The sequence below is a fragment of the Octopus bimaculoides genome, chromosome 19 (genome assembly GCF_046866305.1).
Source record: "Octopus bimaculoides isolate indiv1 chromosome 19, ASM4686630v1, whole genome shotgun sequence".
Lineage (NCBI taxonomy): Eukaryota > Metazoa > Mollusca > Cephalopoda > Octopoda > Octopodidae > Octopus > Octopus bimaculoides.
The window spans coordinates 23,402,245-23,421,413 of NC_142946.1; the positions used below are offsets into that span (position 1 = coordinate 23,402,245).

The 19,169-nt window shown below is 36.3% G+C and overlaps 1 protein-coding gene across 3 annotated transcripts in view; it reads left to right on the top strand.

Moving 5' to 3' along the window:
* The window catches only part of LOC106873101 (uncharacterized), a 173,174-nt gene that overhangs the window by 60,648 nt on the left and 93,357 nt on the right, over nt 1-19,169 (top strand). For all 3 annotated transcript variants that reach the window (XM_089366619.1, XM_014920328.3, XM_014920327.3), the window contains exon 2: nt 15,805-16,020. In XM_089366619.1, the coding sequence (XP_089222745.1) occupies nt 15,853-16,020 (168 nt within the window). In that variant the 5' untranslated portion in view covers nt 15,805-15,852. The remainder of the gene's footprint in view (nt 1-15,804; nt 16,021-19,169) is intronic.

Consider the following 19,169-nt stretch of genomic DNA (forward strand, 5'->3'; position numbering starts at 1 on the left):
CACACATGCATGCACAAACATGATGAACTTCTACTTAGCCCAGAACTATAGCAGAAGACACTTGCCCAGGGTACTATGCAGTGGAACTGAACCCAAAACCATGTGGTTGGCAAGTAAACTTCTTATACCCACAGCCATACCTGCTCCTATCTACTATATCCAATGAACCATTAAACCATAGTCAATAATTTTCAGTTTTAATTACTGAAAGTAAACAGTGAACTGGCAAAGTTGAGAGCGCATAAGACAAAATACCTTGTGGTATTTTGTACCAGCTGTTTGTGTTGTAAGTTTGTGGATGGTAGATTTAATCTGTCTCCTACTTTAACACATCCACCTGGTATTTAGGTACTTCAGCAGCATTTAGTTTATTGCAAGTATTCTATCCAGGTCTCTGGTTAAATGATACGTTCCTCTCTGGTCTCGGAGGCCTTGTAGAAATAAAGAGTCACTGGTACTATCCTTCATTCTTTGTTTAAGTGGTAAAAAAAAATACATATAACATTGCTGTTCTTGTCTATCACTACAGTACACTATCAAATTTCACTGCAGTTCATCCATAGTTTTGTTATAACTATTTCCCTTTCAAAAAGCCTACGCTTGACTTTCCATACTGTAGTCAAGTATACTACTGTGTGAGGTACTCTTTCACAAAAAAACTGATGAAAAATTAACTTCATTTTTTTTCTTTTTTTTTTCGTCCGTTTTCTATGCCGGCATGTGTTGGACAGCTTGACAAGCCAAAGGCCACACTAGGTTCCATAGTCTATTTTGTCTTAGTTTCTATAGCTGGATGCCCTTCCTAATGTCAGTCACTTCACAACTTGTACTGAGTGCTTTTTACGTGGTGCCTGCACCAGTGCTTTTTATATGGCACCAGCACTCACACTAATGCTTTTTACATGGCACTTTGGTTTTAGGATCTCAATTCTGTGTCCTTGAGAAAAACAATGCATCCCATATCTCACTCCTCTGTCAGTTTCCTTCAGAAGGTTCAGTGTTTCATAAGGTTAACTTGCTTATATAACTTAAACACATAATAATTTCACAACTACTTCACTACAAGTATATTTTCTGTGGCCACATGTGCAGCCACACCTCTTTTAATACTGTCTTTATTGCTGTTTTACTTCTAATATAGTTTATACCTTTTCATCTACCTTAATCACATATTCAATAAGCTTTCATCTCTAGTTAATACATAACTTTAAAATATGACCTTACCTTCTGTAACACTTGATACTGACATTGAAATAGTTAATGATTTAATTTGCCTCTCTATTTTCCCACCGACCTCTTTGAGAATGTTACTGTTTATGTAACAAAATTTCCAAGGTGTCATACCATACTTCATTTGTCATGGCTGTCAAATTGTTTTTCTGGTAAAACAAAACCTGTTTCTGATTATCTGGGTCATATTTGCTGCACACTCCATCAGTGGCTTTTCACTCTAACATTTTTATCTGTCTCTTGGTGAGATGTTCTTTTTTATTTTAGCTAATAGAGAAACTGAGAGCTATAGATTTTTGAAGAAGTAAAATAGCAGCTATGAATGCACTCATTATCAGATTAGTTCAGAGTTGCTAATGAGATCAGTTAGTCTCATTGCTTGAATCTCTAATAAGTATAATTGCTTAAATTATGCTTTATATTTATTCATTACACTTCTTTCCTTCAGCTTCATTCACATATTTAAAATTAGTAAAAAAAATTTAAAGTCAACTATGATAATAGTTTCTGGGCTGTCATTTGACTTCATGAAATTGCAGTTCTCTTTTTTTGCTACCTTTATTTCTGCATAAGTTGTTGGGCCTTTATTTCACTTTTCTTTTTCTTTAATTCTACTCCTCCTTTCTCCTTTAATTAATTCCTCTAAGACAGTGATTTCCAATGTGGGGCATACGCTCCGCTGGTGGGGCCTGGGAAAATTGTGGTAGGGTGCGAGATCCAAAATTTCTTTTCCCTTTGTTTTTTTAGTGAGATATGGAATTTTCACAACAAACACACTACACCTACACCCAGCCTACCCAAACCAATCCATCTAACCAAGAATACTGCGTGAAGACTGTTTGTTACAGTATAGTATTATTCTAATGCCCTAGTGTGGATATTTCTTTAAGGAAAGTATATAATTATGAGAAGTCAATAAATTATTAATCTTTTAACATATGTCACTGGCAGGGCATATATTTTTCTGGACAGTTATAGTGGGACCTGGGGGAAAATAGGTTGGGAGACACAGAGCTAAGCTATTCATGTCTCTGTTATGGAACATCACAGAGGCAAGTGGTGAAGTATTTTGGGACCATATTCACAAATGATGGGAGACAAGCAGCTGAATTCGATGTCAGAATTGCAGGTGCTGACACAGTAATGCACCAGTTCCTGCATTTGATTCAATTTGGTTTTTATGCCTATCATCACCTGTGGTCAATAGTATTGGTAATGACTGAAAGAGTACAATCTCAAATACAAGCAGCTGAAATGGGGTTCTTGCAAAAGATTCCTTGATTAACATTACTCTATGGGGTGAGTAGCTCAGAGATCAAGGAGTCTCTTGTGATTGAATCACTGCTTCTCTTCATTTAGAGGTCACAACTCCTCTACTATGGACATGTGGTTAGAATACTGCAGGAATGGATCACAAGACAGATTCTTCAAACTGAGCCAACCAGCAGGAGACCTAGGGGTAGACCAAGACTGAGATGGTTGGCTAATATCATTATCTTGATTGTTCACACTTTGAAATCCAGTAAGAAAGTATAATAATGGTTGCTTTTGATAGGACCTCATGGTGGAGGTGCCTGCAGACTCTCAGAAACAGTGTGCTGTGAAAATGGATGGATGGGTGTATACAACTCTTCACTTTTTTTCTTTCATATTAGAAAAATATATGGAACAAAAACAATTTTTTAAATTGTCCATAAATGAGGATAAATTTCATACATAAAATCATAGTCTTGTTCAAATTTAATATATAGAAACATAGTTAATCTTGCTGTGTAAATTTTATTAAAACTGCTATTTAAGTGCTGAGATTGATGCCCTAAGCATGTCAATCTCCAGCATCCTGATGAATAAGTTACCAAACACTTGTTAAGTTTGAGTTTCGACATCAAATTTTTATACAGCCTGACTAAATGCATTTTCACTTATGATGTTTATTCACTAACTTGCTGATCATGTAGTCATTCTTACCAATCATAAATGAGGACCTCTCTTCTATTTTCCAATCAGAAAAATCACACAATTCATCAACATGAGATCACTTTTACTACCAATCAGTTAGTTCTGTTCTGTCCATGAATATCTAGACTGATGCTTATCTCTAGTCTATGTGATATGAAAGGTTATTCTCCCCATATAAGATGCTAGTCTATTGAAGGTCTGTAATTTTCTTATCGGATAACTGAACTCAGCACTCAAAGATAACAAACCGTTTATTAATTTTACAATGTTCTTGCTGCTTACAACAGTGACCTGTATGATACTGTTATACTTAGAAACAGAGAGACTCCAAGGTTGTTTTTTTTTTTATGAGTTTGTCAGAGAATGAATGACAATGTTTATTACCTTGCTCATTAAGACTAATGATACCCAGTTTGAGCATCTATTGGTCAATATCTTCAACATATGCTGATAACTGAAGAACTAGCAATCTGGTGCAAATACTTCTATCTAAATGAATGCTGCTAAACATATCCAAGGATATGGTAGTGATGTTAAACCAGGAAACATATTAAGGATAGCACCCAGCTGGATGTCTACCCAAGTGCTAGAGACTTGAGTGACATGGTTATAGATACAATGCATTGTGAATAACATAGGATGAAGCACCCATCTTAAATATATTTAATTTTTATAAATTATTTTTATATGTTCTATGTATCTGATGATATTAATAGCTATTTGTGATATCTATATCACACTACACATTGACTACAAGCACAATGAGAGAACCCCTGTGAGGTTGCTTGACCTGTAAGAAATAGCAAATAAATACCTATAGCCAAGTCACTCAATTCTCTAGCATTTGGAAAAATCACATACTATTATTTTTTTTTTTTTTTTTTTTTCCTAATTTTTTACTTGCTGACTCTGAAGAAGTGTCCATATCCTTCACAGATCATCTAAGGCTGGTGTATCTGAGGGCATGTTCTGTTTAAAGTGTTGCTAGTTGACACCTGAGACAGAAGCAGGAGAGGAGTTCCAGAGTGTTGAGGTTGTAAGGAAGAAAGAATTGGCAATATTCACCTCTGTTGAATTTTTATAATGAGAAACTATGCACTGACTTTTTCAATGAAATTAAGCTATAAAAATAATATTTGTATTCAAAAGGCAATTAGATTAAACACCATTTACATTCCAGATTGATAATTTATGTTAATCTGTTTTGTTTTCAAGGACAATTGGATTTATCTTTTTACTTTAAAATGATTGAAGGTAATTTATGATTTGATATAGTGGAAAATCTCTAACCTTGACACAGACACTGAATGTATTTTCAAATGATACATAATAATCTCCTATTATATTGATTAAAAAGTTGTTACTATTTTTTAAAAATTCCTCTTCTACTTATTTTAGGGAAGGTTTACAGTAATCTAGCAAATAGTTAACTGAAATATCTCTACATAAATTCACATTAGAAATTTAACTAAATTATTTAAACAATATTTCAATATGTTTAATTATGAACTGATCACATAGATATAGCAAGCCATTCTTCCATAGGTATAAGAACATTTCATCATCATCCTCATCTCCTTCTTCTCTTCCTTCTCCTCATCATCAATATTATCTGTTTTCCATGCTGGCATAGGTTGGGTGGGTTATCATGATCTGATTCAGTTCTTATTTGGAATAAATACCCTTTTAGATGGACTGCAAACTACATTACCCTCATATATTCAATTTTGAGCATTATTTCTATGACTGGATGTATTTCCTAACACTAACCATTTTACAAAGTGTACTGGGTTCATTTTATTGTGCCATCAGCATTAGAGAGGTTGTCTTCTTTTCAGCAAAGATAAAAGGTCCTCTTTACTCTATGTTGTCCCTGTTCATTTGCCAGTCACTTTACAAAATTTGTCTGGTTATATTTTATTATGGCACCAAGACTAGAGTGGTTGCCTATCATCATCATCATCATCATCATCATCATCGTTGTCGTTTAACGTCTGCTTTCCATGCTGGCATGGGTTGGACAGTTTGACTGAGGACTGGCAAGCCAGAAGGCTGCACCAGGCACTAATCTGATCTGGCAAGCCAGAAGGCTGCACCAGGCACCAATCTGATCTGGCAAAGTTTCTACAGCTGGATGCCCTTCCTAATGCCAACCACTCCGAGAGTGTAGTAGGTGCTTTTACGTGCCATTCAGGCGGTTCTGGCAACGACCATGCTCAAAAGATGTTTTTTTACATGCTACCTGCACGGGAGCCAGTCCAGCAGCACGGCTATATGGTAAGAAGTTTGTTTCCCAACCTCATGGTTCTGGGTTCAGCATGGTACATTCAGCAAATGTCTTCTACTATAGCCTCAGGCTGACCAAAGCCTTATGAATGGAATTGGTAGATGGACACTGAAGCCTTATGAATGGAATTGGTAGATGGACACTGAAAGAAGCCTGTCATGTGTGTGTGTGTGTGTGTGTGTGTGTGTTTGTGTGTGTTTATCCCCAGAACCACTTGGCAACTGGCATTGGTGTGTTTATGACCCCTTAACTTGTGACTTTGGCAAAAGAGTCCAACAGAACGAGTACCAAGCTTACAAAAAAAAAGTACTGGAGTTGATTCATTCAACTAAAAATTCTTCAAGATGGCACCCCAGTATGGCCACATTCTAATGACTGAAACAATTAAAAGATATACGTTTGGTGAAAAAAAAATAGGAAAATAGAACTCAAAGCATGAATACATATTTTCTTCTTAATCATTAATTTGGCAAGCTGGCAAAGTTGTTAGCTGTGCAAAAATGCTTAGCTGCATTTTGTCTGTCTTTATGCTCTGAATTCAAATTCCATCGAGGTCAGCTTTGCCTTTCATCCTTTCACGGTTGATAAAATAAATACCAGTTAAACACTGGGGTTGATATAAGCAACTTACTCTGTCCCCTGAAATTGCTGGCCTCGTACCAAAACTTGAAATTGTTATTAATTTTCATTTTGTGTATTGGCACTTATCAAAGTAATAAGTACCAATACAGGAAACTCTCAGCCCTTGAGTCACCCTGTTGCTTCAGCTTATTAATAATGCTTTCAAATTTTCGCACCAGGCCAGCAATTTCAGATGAGTGGGTAAGTTGATTACATCGACCCCAGTTTTCAAATGATGAAAGGCAAAGTTGACCTTGGCAAAATTTCAACTCAGAACATAAAGACAGACAAAATGAAGCTAAACATTTTGCCCATCGTACTATCGATTCTGCCAGTTCACTGCCTTCTTCTGCTTATTAATAGAATATATATATATACATCATCATTTTAGCATCCACTTTTCCATGCTTTCATGGGTTCTGACAGTTTATGGACAGATCTTTTCCGTGCATACATGCTCTTATAAATGTGTGTATACATGCACACACACACACACACACACACACATACACATCATCATCATCATTATCATGATCATCCTTGTTTTACATTTGGTTGTCCATTCTGGCATGGAATCTAAGTCAGATGTTATATGATTGTATTACTCTCCAAAATGTGCCTGAGACTTCATTTTATCTGTGGCTTACATTTATAATGTGGATTCTTTGACTGAATGCTCTTTTTATCACCAACCACTTTACAGACTGTATTGTATACATTTTCAATGTGGCACTAGAGGTGTTCTCTTGTCCCTGACAACACTAAAGGGTTCTATTTATCTTGCTGTCTCCATTAATTCATTCAACCACATACATACACACATGCACACATATGTAAGCATCATCATCATCGTGTGTCCACATTTCCATGCCTGCTTAGAATAGTCTTTTGAGGCAGATGTTCTACAGCCAGATACCCTTCTGGTCACCAATCCTCATCTGTTTCCAAATAAGGTAATATCTCCTCATGTTTTCCCAGAATATTGGAAATGAATGACACTGCATGCATGACATTAACACTCATTTGCAACTACTATGTGATGCCAAAACAAGGACACACACGCACACATGCACACACACACACACACACACACACACACACATAAATGGTGGGATTCTTTCAGTTTCCATCTACCATATCTACTCACTAATTACTAGTCAATGCTGAGTGGTAGATACTTCTCCAGGGAAAGACTTAGTATTCACAACTATCCATCTGTTACATTTCCTGGTGAATATAAAGTCTATCTGACCAAATTGGTAGGTGGATGGGTAGGTGGGTGGGTGGTTGGTTGGTTGATTGGTTTCCTGAAGTTAGTTTTGCAAATGTTTGGGTCATGTGCATTACAGGATTCCAGAAGTCTTGATCTTTCCTCATTCCTTGTTCCATAACCATGACTTCCGTGTACACCACAGAAGCTATCACCTGTTGCCTGTCAGGTCCATTAATATTGATTTCAAATTTTGGACAACAATTTCAGAGGAGGGAGTAAGTCAGTTACATCAACCCCAGTACTCAATTGCTATTTATTTTATTGACCTTGAAAGAATGAAAGGCAAAGTGGACCTCAGCAGAAGTTGAACTCAGAATGTGAAGACAGATGAAATGCTGCTAAGCATTTCACTCCATGTGCTAACGATTCTACGAGCTGGTCGCCTTCTGTCAAATCCATTTAATATCAAGAGCTAAGAAAACAAGGTCACTGTTATTTGTTATAAAGATAGTCTGAAAGAAGACCTCATAGAAGCAATCCCTTTGTTCATCTGCTAGTCCTAATTGTGGTATATATGCAGTGTTAAATGTTGCTGCTGTGCTGTCCTAAACCAGTCTAAGTTTAATTTTATCACACATTCCAACTACTTCAATTACTTTATGTATTGTTTCTGAACATCACAATCCCCTGCAGTCCCACCCTCTGGTCTCACTAACTTAAAGAGAATCAACTTACTTTCATGCTTGGCACTCTCTCACCAATCGGTATTAATGAATTATTCACCTTTTGTTAAAAAAATTATCATTTTAAAGTCCACTTTGCATGAGTCAGATTTTCTATGGCCAGATTTGCTTCATGGTGCCAACCTTCACTTGTTTCCAAGCAAGGTAATATTTTCCCATAGCCAGATATCTTTTATCATGGAAGACTAAACAAAAAAAATCACTTTTATGATGGTGATTCTCATTTACAACTTTCATATGATATCAAGACAAGAACACACACACACACACAGGTGATATCATATATTCAGGAGGGAAGGCAGTCCGCATCACTTTTTATGAGACCTCTGAGACTGGTGAGAGGGAGAGTGATATCCTTAAACCAAAAACCTAACCATAATGTTTGCATGCGAGAAAGCAAAAGGACTATGATGATTGGCAAGATATTGCAAGACTCATACAAAGCCTACCAGAAAGCTAAAACAAACAACAGACAGCAATGACAGTGGGCAGTGAGGCTGGTGGTGGTGGCTGTTGCTGCTGCTGCTGCTCATGTGTTTTTGTAAAGCTGAAAAAACTTCATCTCTTCACAAGTAATTAATGCATATGCTCTATTTAGCATATTGAATTTGCTCTTTTTCATATTTGTAAATGCAAATTCACACATTTGCTTATATATACATATATAACTATAACTGGCACTCTGTCGATTACGACAATTAGGGTTCCATTTGATCCAGTCAGCAGAACAGTCTGCTTGTGAAATTAACGTGCAAGAGGTTGCGCACTCTGCAGACATGTGTACCCTTACCGTAGTTCTCAGAGAGATTCAGCGTGACACAGAGTGTGACAAGGCTGGCCCTTTGAAATACAGATACAACTAATTTTTGCCAGCTGAGTGGACTGAAGCAATGTGAAATAAAGGGAAATAAAGTGGAACAACATAAAATAAAGTATCTTGCTCAAGGACAGAACACATCAACAGGAATTGAACGCATGATGCTACAATCATGAGCCAAATACCTTAACCACTAAGCCACGCACTTTCACACATACACACACACACACACATATATATATATTGTTGTCTAATAGTCAGATAAAATAGGCACTCGAATATTTGACATTAGAATGGATATATTAATCAAAGTAAACAGTATTATAGACCCATGGTCCATTTCAGCCTATCTTACCAATCAATTTCACACTGGATATAGGATAACAGGATGGTTATCCAAATATATGTGTTCTTCAGAGACTTTTCTCCCTCTGACTCAGGTGTGTACCTACCTTTTTTTTCCACTTCCATTTGAATATTATGTATGTAGGCATACTTCAACTTCATTCAATTGATTCCAAATATCCAATTGTTAGATGAGAGATTGATAAGTGAGTGGCTAATTCTCATAGAAATAATCTTATAAGATGAGCATTTATAAGATTACATTCTCGTTATTTAGGATCAGTACATTTTGCCTGGATTTCTGAGATGAGGAATTATCATTATTATAATACATTGATGTATTTGGATTAGTGTCATCTTGTTTGATTGTTAGTCCTGTTTCAATTGTTGTATTCACCAGCTTTCTTCATGTAACTGTCATATGTGACAACATTCTCAGAATTCGAACTGTACCCTTTATTAAACCTACAGTGGTTGTAGGAAGTGCTTTAATTGTGAAAGAACATTGAAACATTTTCTTTCAATATATTACCAATGTATTACCATAAAATAAATTTTTAAAACAATTTATATTTAAAGCTTCTAATTTTCTTTACCCAACCATCCTACAGAAAAATCGGATAGTAAATCATCATCATTTAACGTCTATTTTCCATGCTGGCATGGGTTGTATGGTTTGACAGAAGCTGACCAGCTGAAGGGCTGTTCAAGATCCATATCTGTTTTGGCATGGTTTCTAAGGCTGGATGCCCTTTCTAACACCAACCATTTTACAGAATGTACTGGGTGATTTTGCACACCCCCGATATGGGTACTTTTTATGCAGCACCAGCACTTACCAGCCTACAGAATTAGGGATGCTCAACTGGTGAGGATTTCAAGAGACAAGCCTGTATGCAAGGGCAAATACGCCTTTACTTATCTTGATGTGTCTTTTCAAGCACAGCAAACTGCTAGGAATTTTGGTCCCCTGTCATCCCCTCTGTGAGTCCCAAGATAGTTTTATGTATCTTCGATGACACAAACTTTATGAAAAGACTCAACATGTTTAAATTGTCTTGGGTTAGAACTGTATACAGCTCCACCAGAAGATTAATTTAAAGCAATCCAAACCCTACTTTATAAAGTATTACTCCTCAGCTGAAAAATCCAAGAAGTGATCATGTGCCGGTAAAAGACATATAAACTTATCTAAACTATGAATCAGGTATGGGCAATCATTTTCAAGAAGCAGGCCACATGAAACATGGTTCATCATCAAGTGGATCTGCACTGTTTAAAGTATTCAGTTCATATTTTAATGCACCTTATTTTTCTCATAAAGTAAGGCTACAATTTATCCATGACTATTATCATCACCATGTCTTTCAATTGCTAATTCTTCATCTATGGTCACAAGTCCTATAGTCAATTACAGTGCCAGTCAAACTGACAGGTTTCCCTGACAAAGATTATTAAAAGTGTAGTAATTTGCTCTGGGGAAAAATCCAAAGTTGAAGTATTTTATGCCTTGCTTTCCATTCCATACTTCCATCCTGCATTCCAATGATTGTAACATTTCCACTCTTTTCCGGGCTTCAGGATTTCACCATGACCCTGGCAGGGTAACTAACAGGTGTTATACCTTGCCAAAGAGCAACTCATGATTTTGTCCAGGACTTTTTATCAAGTACGTACAGCTAACCTGCATGCCTACAGGCTACTGTCCTAACTGCAGACTGGTGATCTGATGGATGGTGGTTATCATCACAGCACCATGACTGATGCAAACCTTGTTATCCATAACTTTTACCTCCTTCTCTTTCTCACTATTTTCTCATAATCATTCACCTCCACCCCCACACACACACACATTGCTGTACTATTCTTCTTGTCTCATTAATAGACCATATAAACCAGTGGTTTTCAATCGGGGTTCACATGGCCCCTGCAAGTCCATATAAGATCTTAGGGGGCCCACACAACAAAATAGTAAACTGGAGATCTACAATAGTATTTTAAGGACCCCTGTAAAAATTTTGCTTCAGATATAAGTATTGGTATGTATTGCAAGAAACAGCTAGGTTTCTTTCTCTAACATTTTACATAGTTCAACTAACAAAAGTTAATGTGTGATAAACAAAATAGGAATTTTGAAAGAAGTTTCTATAAAACTAGTTTTTAAACATCATATGGCTATGGAGTGGGGGTGGGGTCAACCAGAATAAAATAGTAATCAAAGGGGTCCATAGATAAAAAATGGTTGAGAATCCCTGATATAAACAATCATAAGAATGACTGTTTACACCAGATAAACTTGGACCACTTATATACACACTAGCTATCTGTAACATTTCCCCTTCATGATCTCTCTCTCATGCCCTTCTTACACTGCCCCAACATATATCCATTCATCTTGCACATCAAACCTTATGTATTTTCATAATTTGAACACAAGAAATGGATCAAAAATACCACACCACATTGATAGTACTTCATGCATACCGTTAATAATTATGTAACTACTTTGCATGGCTTCAGACTCTATAATTTTATAATCACTTAATTCTCTCTTTCTCTCAATTTCTTTTTAATGATCATTTTGATTTTATAATCACTTAATTCTTTTTGTTTATCTCTCTCTCTCTCTCTCTCTCTCTCTCTCTGTTTTTTTCCCTCATTTTATTTTTCAGTTTTTTACAGTATATTTTATAACTATAGGTCCAACATTGGAGGACCATGTGGTACATGTGATAATATGACCACCATAACAATCATACATCAATACGTTACTATCTCTATTAGAATAAATACTGTCAACATTTATTTGTTTCTACCCAGAGTGTTCCCAAAGCTCCATAAAACTATCTATATATTTTCAGTTAATTTCCTCTTTCTACTCTTTTACCATACTCATAGTTACCTCTAATACAAATACTTACCAACTGTCTCTTGGTCACCAAGTGATTAAAATTACTTCCCCTCGCCTGGTGAACTTAACAAATCTCATACTGTTTACCTATTACTCTGTTAGGGACCTCTCAATGTACAATCATGCTGCAACTGGACCCAACTTCTAAGCAGAACTTAACTCTACTCAGCTCTCTCCACATAAGTTCTCCAAAATTAGTGTTCATAGGCACAGGTGTGGTTGTGTGGTAAGAAGCTTGCTTCCTAACCACATGGTTCTGGGTTCAGTCCCACTGCATTGCAGCTTGAGCAAGTGTCTTTTTCTACAACCTTGGGTCAACCAAAGCTTTCTAAATGGATTTGGTAGATGGAAATTGGAAGAAGCCTATCTTATGTGTGTGTGTGTGTGTGTGTGTGTACATATATACATATATATATATATCTACTATATATTTGTGAAAAGGGTGAACGGTGTCTCACAAGCAGTTGTGAAAGCAAAAGTGTTAATAAATATGGTTGGATTGACCTGAAAATATGTACACCTATGTTAAAAGTGGTGGGGAGTTTGCTCGATTGAAAGACGTGGCCTCTAGGGCAAAATTCTTCATATTTTAAAATGTGGCCTGAGTTGACCCAAATGAAATCAGGTTATAATACTAGTATATATCTATCTATCTATATATATAAAAATGAGAATGTCTGTCTGTCTGTCTGTCTGTCTGAATCCCTAAAACTCGAGAACTACGCAACCAATTTCATTCAAATTTTACACATGCCTTACTTAGGGTTCCAGTTGTGTTTTAGTCAAAAAAAATTATTAATTTCTTGCAGAGTTCGAGCACACGGCAACATAATATCTCCTCCACTATTTAAGTATTACGTGTCAAAAGTGAAACAAAAACACTCATGTCAAATACTTTCACTTTAAAAATGAAACTATTCCACTAACTGAAACAATCACATTTCGATACTGTAGTGACAGATACTTTCACAGAGAGAGAAAGAGAGAGACAGAAAGAGAGAGAGAGAGAGAGAGAGAGAGAGATGTATATGTATACATATACATGTATATGTACACCATTTCGATACTGTAATGACAGATACTTTCAGAGAGAGAGAGAGAGAAAGAGAGAGAGAAAGAGAGAGATGTATATGTATGCATATAGATGTACATGTATATGTATATATATATAGATCTATACATACATGTATATGTATACATATGTGTAGATGTATATATATATAGATGTACATGTAATATGTACACATATATACATATATACATGCATACAGATATCTATACATATATACACCCATCACACACACATACACATGCACACAAACACACACATTAGTCATTTGTTTTCTTATCCAAAACTACGTCAAAAGTACTGAATGGATCTTTATGAAATTTGGAAATTATATTCTTTGTATAACGGCCATAACTCCCATGAAAATTCATATATTTTTGATGTTGATGAAATTTTAACCCGAACATAACAGATGAGCATTATTTAGAAAATGATGTCACACGTTATCGAGGCTACCATTCTTTCTGGATGTGCAAAAGGGGATGACGTCTTTATTCCAAGAATTCCTCTTACTCCATCAGGAGCAGACATTCCTTTTACATTCAGAAGACTACAATTCCCCCTTCGTGTGACTTTTGCCATGTCCATAAACAAATATCAGGGTCAAACACTGTCTGTAGCTGGTCTTCTCTTGGAAGAGCCCTGCTTCTCACATGGACAACTGTATGTTGGCTGCTCAAGAGTGGGCAGCAACAAAAAACCTATTTGTATATGCTCCACAAGGGAAAACAAGGAACATAGTTTACAATGAGGTGTTATAATCACAACAGCAAGAAAGTATGTACATGATCACCTTCTTTTACGAAACTTCATTGACTTTCATATATTTATATTGATATACATATATATACGTGTGTTTGGGTGCGTGTGTGTATATACATCTCTATATATAAAGATGATGCGTAGTCTAGACGGCGTTTTTAGATTTCATTATTCTCTTTAACCCGGGCAACGCCGGGTATTTCTGCTAGTATATATATATATATATATATATATATATATATATATATATATATATATATATATATATATATCAATGTGTTTGAGTTGTGTCTGTGTTTGTCCCCCACTACTGCTGGATAACCAGTGTTGGTGTGTTGACGTTCTCATAACTTAGCGGTTCGGCAAAAGAGACTGATGGAATAAGTACCAGGCTTAGCAAAACAATTTAGTACTGGGTGCATTCAATTAAAAGTTCTTCAAGGCAGTGTCTCAACATGGCCACAGTCCAATGACTGTAACAAGTAAAAGATAAAAGATAGACTGACCTTACTGAGTTTGTTTACATTTGTTCAAACCTCTTCCAGCTTCATAATTCAGTGGTAATATGGACCATCCATCTGTTCACCCACCCAAAACCCATCCATCGAGCAACTTGTTATGCCTGATATCTCAGACAAGCATGGTTTGTTCTGACTCTACTCAGTTCTTACTGCATCAATAAGAAGCAAGTTTTATTTCAATAACAAACTTGATATGATACCCCAATTATTATTTACTCAACACCCCTTAAGACTCCCAGTTTCGATGAATAAAATATAAATATGCTGAAATGTAAGATATACATTCTTAATTAACATATAATATTAGCTTTCCTTTGAAGAATAAACAAATCAGTAGCACTTCATGTTTTATCTCAGGAATTTATATCAATTTCTAATATTTTCCCATGTTCTTAACATTCAATTATAGTTCACTTCAAAAACTACTTGGGTTCTTCAGTTATCTTCAATCCAGATAGTTTCTTTTTTGATTTTGTTTTTGCTTTTTTTCCAAGGGTTTTTGGCATGGACTCTTCTTTATGAAGTTTGAACTTAATATGTAAAGTTAGACTTGGTTGTTGTCTTCTCTTGGTCATACATTGGTACATAGAAATAATCTGTGAATTGTACAGTGATAAAGACTATGAATAAATTATGTCGTTCTGTAGCAAAAATACAAAAATACATTTTATTGAACATGGTCCTCTTTGTTTTTTTAACTAAAAGTACTAGGTATATAAATATACTGAAATGTAAGGTAGCTGTATCTTTTATCTTTTACTTGTTTCAGTCATTAGACTGCGACCATGCTGGGGCACCACCTTGAAGAATTTTTAGGTGAATGAAATGATCTCAGTACTTTTTTTTTAAGCCTGGTCTCTTTTGCTGGACTGCTAAGTAATGGAGATGTAAATGTACCGACACTGGTTTTCAACCAGTGGTGGAGAACAAATACTGACACAAAGATACACACATGCATTTTCAATAAACATACAGCTTAGTTTTCCTCTGAAGAATAAACAAATTAGTTACACTTCATGTTTTATCTCTCCATGGTCAGAATCAATCTGAAATCAATGTAATCTCTAGTCTTCTTGGAACTTCATTGTGAAAAGAATACCTTCTATTCACAGAGAGATTAATTATCATGCCTCAAGCAATAAACAGCCTGTCTACCAAGCTTGAAAATTTTCCACTTCCCTGTAAATCTTTATTCTAAATGATTTGACTTTGTTGTGCTTGTAGATCTCATGTCTCTACCATTTCTTCATATTTTTTCCTTTTATTAATAAAATGCATTCTGCTCTATGATTATAATTACCCTACTTTTTTTTCTTTTTTTTTCAGTGCATCTGTTTAATTCATTAAGCTGATTAATTCAATTTCGGAGGCAAAATGAATACATTTCGGACATCATCATCTTATATTGAAGATTATAATCCACCATTGGACGCAGAGGACATGGAGTTTATGATGAATCCAAATGACTACATCCCCATCCCTAACCAAGACAATGTAGGAACTGTATATATCAGAATCTCTCTTCCGGAATTAAATGTCCAGGTAAATAATTTTTCATAATTTAGTGGGGGTCAAAGAGAAACCTCATCCCATTTGATTGTCTTCCAACACCACACACCATATGAGTACATCCTTGAACACTGTATTCCATGTGATATATATGTATTCTAATACTGTCAACTTTATGAAGTATTTCTACCAATAAGATATATACTCTTTTACTTGTTTCAGTCATTTGACTGTGGCCATGCTGAAGCACCGCCTTTAGTCGAGCAAATCGACCCCAGGACTTATTCTTTGTAAGTCTAGTACTTATTCTATCGGTCACTTTTGCCGAAATGCTAAGTTACGGGGATGTAAACACACCACCATCGGTTGTCAAGCGATGTTGTGGGGAGACAAACACAGACACACAAACATACACACACACATACATACATACATATATATATATATATATATATATATATGTATATATATATATATATACATATATACGACGGGCTTCTTTCAGTTTCCGTCTGCCAAATCCACTCACAAGGCTTTGGTCGGTCTGAGGCTATAGTAGAAGACACTTGCCCAAGATGCCACGCAGTGGGACTGAACCCGGAACCATGTGGTTGGTAAGCAGGCTACTTACCACACAGCCACTCCTACGCCAACACTACATGCCATGTGATATCCGTGTAGCAATATTTTGCTCATATATATCATCTGCTTAACAACACAATGTACCATGTAATTACTATGTAATTTTTATCATTTTTTATCATTTTAACTACCTGCCCACTATATGTTTGTTATCTATTGACCCAGACAACACTTGAAATCTCTACCAACACTACTTTTCACTTTATTAGTAAATCTGAAACCATTCAACAACACACTCCAACGTTTGGCCCAGAATGAGACGACTGGGCTCAGCTGTTTGGGTGCTGGTGATTTGGCATGGCTAAGTGAGCACAGAACCTGTTTTGGTAACAGCACTTTTTAACACTGGAGACACACAGATATACATATACATGCATACAGAAATATATATATATATACAAAAAGAAAGAGAGAGGGGGAGGGGAGAGTGACATTACAATTTATTAAGTGAACACGACTGACATAAACACTTTCCTTCTGCTCATACACATCAAGATAAATATGCTCACAAGCACCCAGTACACTCTGTAAAGATGTTGGTGTTAGGAAGGGCATTCAGCCATAGAAACCATGCCAGAACAGACATGGAGCCTGAATAGCCCATCAGCTGGTCAGCTTCTGTCAAACCGTCCAGCCCATGCTGACATGGAAAAACAGACGTTAAATGATGACAATAATGACAATAAACAGAAAAAGATAGAGGTGGGAGAGAGAAACGTTAAAATGTTTGATGACAAATAAGTCAAAATCAAAACAGCAATGTCAAATAGGCAGCGCCAAAATGACTGCCAAACCATCTCATACCCTCTGACTCATGGACATGTGTCATTTTTCTGTCCTTTGTACTGCCCATACACTGGCCTCTGCTTTTTAAAGCTAGTTGATGTGATCTCATACCCCCTCCTGTCAGGGATTCCCAACTCACTCATCTCTCCTCTTCCTGTCACTCATATTATGTTCACTGATCCAGGTCTCACACTAGTCCCTATGCACGACCCACCCCCCACCTTTCACAGAATGTTAATCCTCTGCCCCCACCCCATGTTTTCCCTCCAGCTGTTGACTTGCAGCTGTCAAGAGAGGAACATTAACCATGTCAAACACACTAGTTAGTCTCAAACCACCTTCACGGAAGTACTCCCAACTTAAACTTTTTCCACCTCTTGTCATCCATATTATGTTCTCAGCCTGCAATACAAACTATGGCTCATCCTTTCTTCCCAGAAGGTCAGCTCTCTAGTATCACCTCCACACTCATACTTTTCCTTCCGCTGTCACTAGGAATGTTAACCGCATCAGTCTCACTGGTTGTAGGGAGCCTATGAAAGCTATGTTTGGCCAGAGGAAGTAAGAGCATAGACTATTTCTTCAGACCAAAATTGACCCTGGCAAGAGTTGGAGTCAACTTTGTCTTTCATCCTTTTTTGGAGAGTGAGGAGGTGGGGGGGGGTCAGTAAAATACAGTACCAGTCAAATACTAGGGTCAATTAGAACCCCACCCTCCCTTCAAAACTTGCTGACCTTTGTCTGAATTAGAAACATTACATCGTCATTGTTGTTTGGCCAGAAATTTGGGGGAAGGGGAACTGTGAATTCTTCCAGCACCTGTACTTGATTGATATTTTATTGACCGACAGAAGAATAAAAGATCAAGTTGACTTTCATGGTATTTTAACTCAGAATGTAAAGACTCAAAACAAATGCTGTGGTGAGTTCTATCCACATACTCAGTGAATTACAACTGATTGTCTTCATTTGCAAAATCAGTATGGTGTCATATTTTGGGTGGAATGATATTAGTTCATTTATCTACATGCATTGAAAAACAATGGATATCCAAAAAGAAACTAAATTCTTTTAATTACATAATACAATGATGTTGAAACTGTCTAATTGTTTAGTTTTCTTTTCCCATTTGACTATTTTTTTCTTTTGGTTTATTTCAATTTTATAATATAGCCATCTAAGAATGTAGTTTAAAATCACATGTCCATAAAAGGATTGCTTCACCTGCTCACCCATCTTGGTTCTTCTCTCTTTGCTCTCTCTCTCTCTCTCTCTATCTCTATCTCTTTCTCTCTCTCTCTCTCTCTCTCTCTCTCTCTCTCTCTCTCTCTTTCTGTCTCTCTCTCACCCTCCTTCTCTTCTGTTCAACTTCTCAGACATTCTGTAAAGTGGTTGGTTATAAAAAGAGCATCCAATTTAGAAACCAAGCCAAAAGTAAATTGTACAAGTGAGACAGCCCTTTAGCTCATGTAGGAGAACATGTAGATCCATGTAGGAGGGCAGTGACTCCAAACAAAAACTGATTCAATCATGATGACATGTCCACCCTACACTAGCAAGGAAACTGGATGTAAACTTATCATGATGATTCGATTTACCTTTAGCTATCTAAGTTTGTATCTTTTGACTTTTTAAATACTCAAAGCTGCCAGAGATGAGGAAACACCTTATAGTGGTGTATTCACATTCATTTATGGCTTTTATCAATTTCAATTTAAAACTGCCTTAATTTACTGATAAGTATTATCATATTT